Genomic DNA, 13,063 nt, shown 5'->3' with positions numbered 1-13,063 from the left:
AATCAACTTCTAGAACCACTCCCAAGGCCTGAAATTATACTTTTAGCATTCTCCAAAATATATTTCACTTTTAAAATGCATTAAACTTATGAAACAGCCTTGAAACTGCAAGGCATGAAGTTTTCATGGAAAGGAAGAAGAGGAGTTGCTTGAATCACATCAACTTGTTCCTCCACTTCTTGCTTTGCCCCTAGATAAAATATTGATTTAGGCAGCTGAGCTTCAAAAGAAGGCTAGCAAAAGCGGGGGGAAAATCAGTGCCTACATGGTTATTTAAAAGCACCCACTACTACTCTGGAATTCAAACAAATTAGAAGAAAATTGCCTGTCATTTCATACTGTAGTTCTTAACATAATGACATTGTTATCTAAGCTTCCTTCTGACTTTTTTCTATCTGCTTCTGTTCTAATACAATTATATTCTGATGCTGATATTTACCCAGAATGCTGTGGATTTCAGAAGTCTTGTTTCTATAGTTCGAGCCCAGATTGGATCTCATCTTTCTTGAAGAATTTTGTCTGCTTTAAATGGTGAACTCAGAACTCTCTTTTCCAGTGGTGAAAAAGAAATAGTAAGACCCCATGTGGCTTCAGAGCCCCATAAAGGCACACCTCTTTCAGCTGCCATTCATATCCCAGGGAAACTACAGTATTAGTGTTTGGTGTACCAATTCATCATCACAGATACTAGCAGAGTTGAATTCAGTCACAAGCAGCCTTGTTTATATAGCTAGCTCTCCATCCTTTGTCTATACTGACTTTCCAAGGTGGCTGGGTGTCTTAGAAGTTCATGTTTTCAGGCACTGAAATGGAATACAATCCAATTTTTACAGTACTTCTCTTCACATCTTGGGTTGCAATTAGTAAGATGAGTCTAAAGTAATTGGTAACTGCAGGCTTGTCCTTACTGGGAATCCTTCCTCTGAACGTTTTTCAGGGCTTCAAGAGCTATTTCATAGCAAAACATATACTGGTCCTAGGTGAGAAGAAGAAAACAGCCAGTTACCTTCCTCCACAGAGGCTGAAGGAAGTAGATAATCTACCAGGTGTCAGCATGTCTATGCAAGTCAGAAAACACTGAAGTAGAGTTATTTGATATCTGTCACAGCCAAATAGTGAGAAAGGGGTACCTTAAAGAAATGTAATGTTTGTGTTCTAATAACCAAGATGTCCACTTTGTCAAATGTTACTTTGCTGCTTGTCTATATCGGAACACGTGTCTTTCTTCTTCTATACTGTACAAGCATTTTCCTCTGTATTGTAGGTCTGTGTTACTTGCTCTATGTCTTCCCAAGCTGTTCTCCTAAACTTCTTGGAGTGAATGGGCAGGTTTGCCTTCCCTCAAGTCACTAACTTTGTTTGCTATGACAGCTTGGCAGCTGATTCCCAAACAGGGAATGAACATCTTCATTTAAGCAGGTAGGCAATAGATAGGAGCACATGGAGGACTGGGAGACAAGTCCAGACCTGCCCCAGAAAAACCAACAGGAATCTCCTTCATGCCTAAAGGAAGACAGCAGTCAGTTTAAAACTTCACACCTCTAAGAGGGAAGGTGGCAAGAACAGCAAGAAGGTGAGAGAAGAGGGGCTTCACCATCTCCCCTGGGCCTCCAAATGGAAGCTTGGACATCTCAGAAAGTAAAAACAAGTCAAAGTAACACTTAATTAGGGTTTCCAGACATCTGGCAAAAGGAGGACATATCCTCTCTTTGTCCTCATGTCCTCCGCCTGGCAGGCATAACCTTAAAATCAGTTAAACCAAGGTTCTTCTACATGGTAAGGTGACAGAAACCCGTAAGTTATGCATGAATCATACTTGATTCAGTTTGAACTGGAGATTTGAATTCTAGGGGCAAACTAATTTTATGGCTGCCTGTTCATGTCAAAGTTAGAAAGCCCATTGCAGTATGCCACTCACACCCCACAAACCCGTCTCCACGTTCTCCCTATATGCAGGTGAAGTTGCCCGATTGTATATTGCCTGAAACAATCCCCAAAGACTGCATCTGCTCAGCCCTTTGTTACCTCCTGACTGGATGTGCTGCCTTGAAGCAGCCCTGCTTGCCTCCCGTACCTGCTTGGATGGGGTGATTCACTCTAAGCTTCACTGGACTGAAGCTTCTCTTTGCAACGTTGTACAAACCTGGGAGCCAGCCTATGCTGCCCAGGCATAAAATAGCACAATGTTTTGCAGATGCTTAAACTGTTCTTGCTTGTGCAAAAAAGAATCAGTGTTCCTACCTTGGTTTGGATCATTCCAAAGCGCTGATTTCTCAGATGGGTCACTATCTGTTTGATCTCAAACTGCAGGATGAGAAAAAAGCTATTTGTTACTGGAGGTTGTATTGAGCATCTAATTATAATTCTTAACATTTATATAGCAATTTATAATGATATAATCCTCGCAGCAATCTTCTGTTACAAGAATAGGCAAAGCTTTGTGAACAGGGGTTACACTTCTATTTTTTCCAGACTTCCAGCTACCTGGCTGGTGATGGTCCCCTGGATTTTGGCCTCTTTGGGGGGATTGTGGGGGCAATTTACCCCCCTTGGGGAAAACAAGCAAGATTTAAAAAACACATTTCTGCTCCTGAAGCTCCCAGCACCCCAAAGAAGCTGAACCTTTTGACTCCACCCACTCTCGGGGTGCTCTGGGGCTGCACAGAGATACTGCCCATGCAACGTGGTTCATAGGCCTTTCCAACAAAAGGCATGCAAGGCAACTGGCAGAAAATAACAATAACAAAAACAGAGAAATAAAAAATTCATAATACTAATAAATAAATGTTGAACTTAAAAATAACAATGTAATAGAATAATTAATAATAGAATTCAAAAGACTAAATCTAAAGTTGAATCTTGACAGCCATTCTGAAATAGTGTAGGGAGCGACCCTACAGCATAGGGAGTGGTCAAGGTCCACAGTCTGGGAGCTAAGTAGGAGATGTTCCTGATTTTCCTTCCTAAAGAGTTCTTTTGTAACAAAACAAGTGGCCTTAAATGCTTTAGAAATGCAGAGCTCAGAACTAGAAGTGGGAATTGGATTCAGATGAAGTTGTGCCTCTTGCTGTTTCTATTTTAGAATCCTTTAAAATAAATATTTTCATTGTATATAGTTAGTGTCAGCCTGGAATAATAGCTCCTAGGAGGACAGGAACAACTTTGGAACTGGAACAATAGAATGCCAGAACATGGAGAAGCTCTGGTTATGGCCTGGAGGTTTCTTTCCCATCCAAGTATTTATTATTCACCAGGGGACAATCTATGGGTTGGGGAGGCAGAGAAATCTATGAATTGGCCAGTTTTAAACCAATCAAGTTCACAGCTTCCCTGGCATCTGCAGGATAGTCTGGGAAAAACAAAATGAGATACTGCTCAGGATGGTAAAACAGATCACCTTTTCAATGTGCATTTGAAAAGTCTGCAGGAAAGCTGGCCAGTGACTTGAGAGGTTATGGAAATTGCATATTGGTCTTTTATTCTGTTACATTTTATGCTACTGTAGCTTTAAGAAGAAAAGCCTGTTCTAATTTTCTGTTGTTTGACTTAGAGCCAGCCTGGGTTTTAGACAAGATCAAGCCTACCTCCATATTTTCTTCCTTTTTACTTCTCTACCTTTGAATTTCCCTCCCTGCTTTTCTGTTGTTCTGTTGTGTCCTGGGTCCTTTCCCTGTCACTGAAGATGCTAAGTCTCTCAGAGGAAGCTGAACTAAATTGGACCTTTACCTTTAGGTATAAAAAGCTTCTATCAAAATCCTGCAAGGTGGTGGGGGTGTAATGAAGTAAAGATAGACGTGGCTTGTGTTATGCTCTTCCCCCAGTTCTGGACTTTAAAAATAAAAGTGCCATTGTTTTTGCCCTGCTGTTAACTTAGTTAATAGAGACTTTCAAGCAGAGGCAGCCTGCACAGTTCTCTGTCTCTGACATTGTTAGAAGGAAAGCTGTCTTAGTCTATGGCCGTGTTTTGTTTCTCAGCCTAGGCAACTTCAAGATGTGCAGACTTCAACTCCCAGAATTCCCCAGCCAGCATCTTAAAGTTGCCAATGTTGAAAAACACTGGTCTATGGTAGCTAAAAAGTCTGGAGTAATCTGGTAGCCTCTTTTCAGACAAACAAATTTTATTTTTAGTACTTTTGTGAACTACAACTCAGTTCATCCGATGCTGACACAATATTTTGAAGTCATATGAAAGAAACATAAGGGTAACATTTACAGGTATATGGCAGAACTATCTAATTTCATATCTATTTCTTTGGCCCATTCCCTTTCCAGATCCATTCTCTGTTTTAGATGCAAAATTTTAGTTGATTTCTTATGATTTGTAGGCAATTTCTACTAAATGCATAGTGCAAATTATGTAGTTTGCACTAGTTCTATCAAGATATCATTACAAAACACTTTGTGCCACTTGTGTGATAATATGACATGAGTGAAGTTACTGGCCCCTGGCCCCCTTGTAGATGCCCATGTCCTGAAGTATCCATTTAACATGCAAATTACTTTGGTTTATAACAAAATTTTCCAGTGCAACCAGTTACCCAACAGAACAGGATACTACTGATGGGATTTCTACTGATCTGTACAATCTTTGATTGATGCTTATTCTATGCAACAGGATAACCACAAACATGTTTGCCTTGGGACTTACATACAAATCCTTTTCTATGTAAGTCAACACAATATCCACACAAAGCAGCACTCCACTTCTTCCAATCCCAGCACTGCAGTGTGCAATGACTGGGCCTGACTGGTGGATTTTCCTCATGTAGCGAACAAATTTAACTAGATGTTGTAATGATTTGGGAGTACTGTGGTCTGGCCAGTCTGTAAATTGGAGATGCTGCACAATGCGTCTTTCCTGTGTCTGCAATAGAAAGATACATGGACATATAAAGCACTCTTAATAAAATTCATAGAATCATAGAGTTGGAAGGGACCTTACAGATCATCCAAGGAAACCCTTGCTCACTGCAGGATTTGCTACATATCTCTGACATGTGACAATTCAACCTCTGGGTAAAGACCTCTAGCAGAGGAGAAGTCACCATGTTGCATGGTGACCTGTTCCACTGCTTATAGCTGGTATAGTCAGAAAGGCCCTTCTGCTATCTAGCCTGAATCTCCTTCTTTGTCATTTTAACACACTGGTTCTGGTTCTGCCCTCTGAGGCAACAAAAAATAAGTCCACCCATTCTCCTGTATGACAACTCTTCAGCTATCTGATGACTGCTATATCTCCCTTCAGTCACTTTTTTCATAGGCTGAGCATATCTAAATATTTTAGCTGTTCCTCACAGAGTTTGGTTTCCAGGCTCTTCATCATGGTAGAACACTTCTGAATGCTCCTTTTTGAACTGTGGTGCCCAGAAGTGGTCATAACACTCCAAAAGGGACCTTACCAGGTTAGAGTAAATTGGACTATCTATTTCTTGATCTGCCTTCTATGTTATTGTTAATGCACCCCAAGATAGCATTTGTCTTTTTACCAGTTGCATAACACAGCTAGCTCAGATTTAATTTATGGTCAACAAGGATACCCAGATTTCTTTCACATGTACTCTACCAAGATTGTCCCCATCCTACAACTGTGCCTTTTATTTTTCCTGCTCAGATGCTCAACTTTATATTTCTCCTGTTCAGTTCCATCCTATCCATTTCAGCTCATTGCTCAACTCTGTCTACAACTTTTTGAATCTTCTCTTTCATCTAGAGCTGTGTCTCAACCTTAGCAACTTTAAGATAGATGGACTCCAGCTCCCAGAATTCCCTAGCCATCATGCTAGCTGGGGAATTCTGGGAGTTGAAGTCCACCTATCTTAAAGCTGCCAAGGTTGAGAAACACTGATCTAGAGGATTAGCCACCCCCCCAGCTTTGTATCATCTATACATTCTCCTCAACACCCTCATCCATGTCATTAATATAAATGTTGGACAGCACAGCACCCAGGATGGAACCCTGTGGCACTCCACTCATTACTTCCCTCAAAGCTGAAGTATAGCCATTAAGGACCACTGTTGGATGCAGTGAGTCTATCCAACAGTGGTATCCTCTCACCCAAATTTTACCATTTTATGAAAGAATATCATGAGACAGTCAAAAGCTTTGCTGAGGCCCAGATATGCTACAGCCCTCCTTCTCTTTCCAACCCATTCAAGTCAGAATCAGGTTCATACAGCTAGGCTAATTGCTAAAATGAAAAATGGCTCCTCCTGTTCCAAATCTTACTCAAAATCTGAATTTTGCAGCACCTCTATTATCCTTTTCCTCCTCTTCATTTCTCCATCCATATCTTATCTCTTTTTTACCCACCAGATAGCAATGAAATGGTGACTTCAGGTCTCCCTGAAGCTATTCCTTTCTCTCCCATATCTTGAATATTACAACAGCCCTATCATAGCGTATTTCAATAAAACTGATTTGCGTAGCAAGCAAGCAAAGGAAGGAAAGAATTTTTTTCCAGTAGTCCTTTTTTTAGTATTATTTAAGCAGCTGAGGAAATTAGCAATGCCTGATTGAGCAAAGACTGTACACATTGATGAGCAGAGCATGACTTTGTTACAGCTCTGCACAAATCTTGCAAAATGTTTTATTTTGCACAAGATTAGATGCATTTCTAATGGAAGATTCATGCCTAAAATATTTCTTATCACTGACTGTCACAACATAAACAAATCTAACCTGGATTATTAATTGAAAAATCAAACATTGCATTGCCAATCATTGCTTTTGTTGTGTAAGGGGTACCTTACCTGTTTGTTCATCATTTCTATGATTCTAATGACAAAATAATCCAGGATTTGGTAGTTGAGTAGTCGCAGGCGAAAGTGAAGTAAATCCATAGAATTGTGAGGAGGCTCAGGCCAGTATTGATGGCATTTGGATACTCCATGCTCCTTTTCTTTTGTAATCATAGCAATGACATTGGAGCGGTTTTCCCAGACCATTTGCCAGAAGTCGTTTGTGGTAGAAAGCAGAGGACCCTGGGTGGAGATGTAAAAGAGCTCTTCTGTGCCTGCTGGCATACGAATGTAACTGGCATTGATGTAGTCCTTCATCTGTCCAATGGGAACACGGGTGGCATCATCTAGAAAGGGAAACGAAAGAAAAGAAAGAGAGAGAGAAAAGAAAAGGAAAGAAAGACAGACTGATTGACTGACTGGCTCTGGTGGGCTTTCAACTGACTATTCAGTCTGCAAGGTATTCATGCAGAAGCATTGTCAGAGAAATACAGTATATGTCTGTTTAGATGCTTATATATAGTACTATTTTTTTCCTGTTTTCCCTATTTTGCTGGTTGCCCTGGAAATAATACAACTCAAGGGCAGCTTGTGAAAATTCTAAACTAACAAAATTGTTGTTGTTGTTTATTTGTTCAGTCGCTTCCGACTCTTCGTGACTTCATGGATCAGCCCACGCCAGAGCTTCCTGTTGGTCGTCAACACCCCCAGCTCCCCCAGGGACGGGTCCGTCACCTCTAGAATATCATCTATCCATTTTGCCTTTGATCGGCCCCTCTTCCTTTTGCCCTCCACTCTCCCTAGCATCAGCATCTTCTCCAGGGTGTCCTGTCTTTTCATTATGTGGCCAAAGTATTTCAGTTTTGCCTTTAATATTCCCTCAAGTGAGCAGTCTGGCTTTATTTCCTGGAGGATGGACTGGTTGGATCTTCTTGCAGTCCAAGGCACTCTCAGAATTTTCCTCCAACATCACAGTTCAAAAGCATCGATCTTCCTTCTCTCAGCCTTCCTTATGGTCCAGCTCTTGCAGCCATATGTTACTACGGGGAACACCATTACTTTAACTATGCGGACCTTTGTTGTCAGTGTGATGTCTCTGCTCTTAACTATTTTATCGAGATTTGTCATTGCTCTTCTCCCAAGGATTAAGTGTCTTCTGATTTCCTGACTGCAGTCAGCATCTGCAGTACTCTTCGCACCTAGAAATAAAAAGTCTTTTACTGCTTCTACATTTTCTCCATTTGCCAGTTATCAATCAAGCTGGTTGCCATAATCTTGGTTTTTTTGAGGTTTAGCTGCAAGCCAGCTTTTGCACTTTCTTCTTTCACCTTCATCATAAGGCTCCTCAGTTCCTCTTCACTTTCAGCCATCAAAGTGGTATCATCTGCATATCTGAGACTGTTAATGTTTCTTCCAGCCTTGGATTTTAACTCCAGCCTTGGATTCCTCAAGCCCAGGATGTCACATGATGTGTTCTGTGTACAAGCTGAATTGGTAGGGTGAGAGTATACAGCCCTGCCGTACTCCTTTCCCAATCTTAAACCAGTCCGTTGTTCTGTGGTCTGTTCTTACTGTTGCTACTTGGTCATTATACAGATTCTTCAGGAGGCATACAAGATGACTTGGTATCCCCATACCGCTAAGAACTTGCCACAATTTGTTATGGTCCACACAGTCAAAGGCTTTAGAATAGTCAATAAAACAGAAATAGATGTTTTTCTGAAACTCCCTGGCTTTTTCTATTATCCAGCGGATATTGGCAATTTGGTCCCTAGTTCCTCTGCCTTTTCTAAACCCAGCTTGTACATCTGGCAATTCTTGGCCCATGAATTGCTGAAGTCTATCTTGCAGGATCTTGAGCATTAGCTTACTGGCATGTGAAATGAGTGCCACTGCTTGATAGTTTTAACATTCTTTAGTGTTCCCCTTTTTTGGTATGGGGATATAAGTTGATTTTTTCCAGTCTGATGGCCATTCTTGTCTTTTCCAAATTTGCTGGCATATAGCATGCATTACCTTGACAGCATCATCTCGCAAGATTTTGAACAGTTCAGCTGGGATGCCGTCGTCTCCTACTGCCTAGCAATGCTTCTTAAGGCCCATTCAACCTCACTCTTCAGGATGTCTGGCTCTAGCTCACTGACCACACCATCAAAGCTATCCCCGATATTGTTATCCTTCCTATACAGGTGTTCCATATATTCTTGCCACCTTTTCTTGATCTCTTCTTCTTCTGCTAGGTCCTTGCCATCTTTGTTTTTGATCATACCCATTTTTGACTGGAATTTACCTCCAATGTTTCTAATTTTCTGGAAGAGGTCTCTTGTCCTTCCTATTCTATTGTCTTCTTCCACTTCCATGCTTTGCTTGTTTAAAAATAATTCTCTATCTCTTCTGGCTAACCTCTGGAATTTTGCATTTAATTGGGCATATCTCCCCCTATCACTGTTGCCTTTTGCTTTCTTTCTTTCTTGGACTACTTCTAGTGTCTCAGCAGACAGCCATTTTGCCTTCTTGGTTTTCTCTTTCTTTGGGATGTATTTTGTTGCTGACATATCTCTGGTTGTACTGATCCATTTAGTTTTCACGGCAAGAATACTGGGGTGGGTTGCCATTACCTTCCCCAGGAATTGCATTTAGTCTGACCTCTCTGTCATGACCTTCCCGTCTTGGGTGGCCCTTCATGGTTTAGCTCATGGCATCATTGAGGTGCTCAAGCTCCAGCACCATGACAATGTAATGATCCTTTGCTGAAGAACAAATAAAATACTGCATCATAAATGTCTTCACACATATATATGTATGGCCATACTCACATGTATATGTACAGAGAATTCTATCTCATCCTCCCACAAAATGTCCAAGACACCTTCCATTTATTCATTCAGTATTGATTAGAAAAATACCATAGCAGAAACCAAGATGAGGTGTTATAAAATATATTACAATTCAGTAACAAATTTAATTTTAAACCTTCTGGCGACTGACATACAGTGGTGCTTAAATGTTTGTGAACCCTTTTGAATTTTCAGTATTTCTGCATAAATATGACCTAAAATGTGATCCTAAAACTAGATAACCCAATTAAACAAATGAATAGCAAATGTTATACTTGTTCATTTATTTTTTGAGGAAAATGATCCAAAGCTACATATTTATAGATATGTAGGGGAATGGGCAAGGGGTCCAAAACAGCAGCCACAGTCACACATTGAAGCTGAGCTCCTTCCTTGGAATATTCATCTCCAGCTCATGGAGGTTCTACTTTCTGGAATCTTATGTATTGTGCCCTATTTTGATAATGTCTTGATTATGGGATTAACAGAGGAACTTGGCTATTAGACTTCAGGAAGTTCTGCATTGTTTTGACAAATCTGGTATCCATTTAAACAAGGAAGTATAAAATCAGAGCTTGCTTTCTTTCAGTCTCTTTGGGTATTTACCCAGCCCAAGACCCAGTATAGGCAATCCATAATGCACTCACTCCAAAACAAGAACAAGATCTTGAAGCTTTCATGTGGCTGGAAGAAAGGCAACTGCAGTTTTAAGCTACATCAACAGAACTATTAATTTCCAAAAGATGAGAGGTAATAATATCATTTTCCCTATTAACATGTTTTTATTTTTTATCGTAAGGAAGATAAGGAAGGCTAAAGTCCTGCAGATTGATTGTCTACCCAGAAAAGTCCCTTATGCATAGTCCCAGAAACAATGAGTTCTTCACTTGCAGTTCCTTCTTATTTTATGCCATAAGCTGCACAAAGGCCAGTCCTTGTCTAAGTCTGTACCTGTAGAAGGTTTTTTTTTAAGAAGCAAAAGATGAAACATCCCCCCTCCCCATTTACTTGCAAATGAAGGCAAGTAAGTTGAGAATTTTGGACAAAATTCTTCTCTCTCTCCAAATCCGTTTTAATTTAATTCAACCTTGACTTTCACAAACAGAACCAGCCTCTTCTGGATATAAAGGCTAATTTGGTAGGATAGCATAGTAGGAGAAGAGCTAGTGCTCTCTCCTGAAAGTGCTGGAATTAGAAGAGAACATTACTTACTCTAGCTACTTAAAAGACTTTGTTCACTTTTTGATTAATTTCAGACAGGTCTTAAATCCCTTAATTAAGAAATGCAGGAATTTTGAGCAGCTGCTCCTGATTCGGGGTCTCCTGTTATATGTGGTGGCCACCATTCTGTCGTTATATTAATGGAGACTGAATGTATGACTGTAAATTGGGAGACGGCCACGGAGGTGATTTCCCATGTTAGAACAGAACTACCACTGTGCAGTACAAATGTTAAATATGGGCCAGGCGTCTCATTCAACAGCCTCAGATTGATGTTCTCCACCCTATTGCTAAGTTGCTGCAACGTGATATTTCTGGGAAGTCAGGGAAGCCAAAGCCAGGATGTACTGCTTCTCCATAGCAGTGCCAATGTCATGCCATGGGCTGCCTACTGAGATCAGATTGGACCCTCTAGGTAGCTTTTAGGAAGCCTTTAGAAATGGAGCTTTTCCAAACAGCCTTTCACAAACACCGCCTGCATGTCCTTTTTTTAATAAGAATTTTATTAAGTTTCAAGACAAAGATAAAAGCTATTAAAAAACGAAAGACTACAAAAAAAGAAGAAAAACTGAAAATATGTGGAAAAACAAGAGATTTTTTTTTTCAAAATTACAGAAAGATGTGACTTCCGACTTTTAACAGCAAGATATACAAAAATTTTCCATAAGCAATCTCTTATTCTATATTAAACCAAAACTACATTATTTCTATAAATCATTCAACTTTGGCACATTATAAAAATCATTAAGTACAGTTACTCCCTCCCCTTATATTGAAGTAAAGGAAAAAAAAATTCATATGAACCTCCTAAACAACTTTTCCCCCACAAAAGATAGCACTTATTTAATTATTCCCTTTCTACTACTATTCTATACATTTCTGTCTACTATAATAAAAATCAAACTAAAAAGCACATAAATTGTCATTCTACTTAATAGTACAACAATTTTAATAATCTTAATAAACCCAAAAACATCCAAATAAGCATTTTTATACCCTAATAATCTTAATCCAAATCCTTAATGACAAATAACATCAGCCAAACCCTAAAAGCAATCCAGATATACATTCTTTAACCCATATCCCACTTCAGAATAAACCAGAGCATTTACATATCCCCACAATGTGCACAGAGCTTTTCTCTTGAAAAAATCAAACAGCCCAACTGCCCCCCTCAAAAATTCCAGCTTCTCTTCAAAAAACCTCCCATACATAATGACCTCTTTTTTTTCATGGCATTCTACCAGAAAGTCAATTTCATTTGTTACTTGCAGATCTCTCTCTCCCTTAAATTTCTTCAAATCCACTATCCAATCTTCATCCAGCATCTCAATAGAAATCCTGATCTCACTCTTAGAAGAAACATTTCTACTGTTGAATTCCTCAGTTTCATCCACTGCATCCCCAACCAGATGACACATTTCAGACCTCATATTTTCCACAATGTCCTGAATGTCTTGCATAAAAGCTTGATAGGAGTCAGAAAGAATCTGTTTAAAATCTTGGTGGAAGTCAGAAAAAACCTATTGAAGATCTTCCATATCTCACTCAGTAGATTATGGAGCCCCCTAGGAGCTTAACCAGCAAAAGCCGAAGATATGGAAATATGTGTTTCCGAAATGTGTTTACACGAAGTGAAACTGAGATAAGCAGAGAGTTCCCAAGGGAAAGTAGAAGCAGAAAGCTGAAAGTTCAAATCAGCCGATTCAATGTGTAGGAAAATGCTAGTATCTTCAAATTTAGTACAAAAATAATAACAGGAAGACAATTGTTTACTCCCAATCCTCCTTAATATTTGGAAGGAGAACGAAGTCCAAAACTTAAAAAAGAATTTTTAAAAAGTAATCCCAAAAATAACGATAAGCACCAAGAGAGCCAGCTTCTCATCGCTGTAGAAAGCTTCTCTTAGGGTACACGTACTTAAAAAATATATAAATTTGGTGATTTAGAAATGGGGTGGCTGGTCTTAGTGTCCCTTTAGGGCTACAGCACTGCTTGGAAAATGGTGACATCCCAGCCTCCCAGCTGGCTCTTACCAGTCAAATGCGAAATGCTGTTTGTGATCTTCTGGCTACAAGCAGCTGTCAGAACGGCAGATGGGATGATTCCAGGTGTTCTCCTTTATCCGAAGAACACTCCTGGGCTTCAGGAAAACCTTCCTGAGCCTGGAAAAAGTTACCGTGTTGTCAGCTCCGCTCGCTGAACCCACAGACACAGCCGTTCAGTTTGCCATGACCCCACTGGAAGTCCCATCTGCATGTCTTGTT

At 40.0% G+C, this 13,063-nt stretch overlaps 1 protein-coding gene across 1 annotated transcript in view; it reads right to left on the bottom strand.

Annotated features, from left to right (window-relative positions):
* Positions 1–904: 904 nt before the first annotated feature.
* Positions 905–13,063, bottom strand: part of PTPN20 (protein tyrosine phosphatase non-receptor type 20) — a 45,584-nt gene continuing 33,425 nt past the window's right edge. Inside the window, exons 8-11 of the mRNA XM_063304374.1 lie at positions 6,751–7,085; positions 4,649–4,864; positions 2,242–2,304; positions 905–976 (exon numbers count right to left, since the gene is read on the bottom strand). Of these exons, the coding sequence (XP_063160444.1) occupies positions 905–976; positions 2,242–2,304; positions 4,649–4,864; positions 6,751–7,085 (686 nt within the window). The remainder of the gene's footprint in view (positions 977–2,241; positions 2,305–4,648; positions 4,865–6,750; positions 7,086–13,063) is intronic.

This window comes from Candoia aspera, chromosome 5 (assembly GCF_035149785.1).
Source record: "Candoia aspera isolate rCanAsp1 chromosome 5, rCanAsp1.hap2, whole genome shotgun sequence".
NCBI lineage: Eukaryota > Metazoa > Chordata > Lepidosauria > Squamata > Boidae > Candoia > Candoia aspera.
Note: the sequence above shows the minus strand (reverse complement) of the source record. Positions and strands in the feature narration are given on the sequence as shown.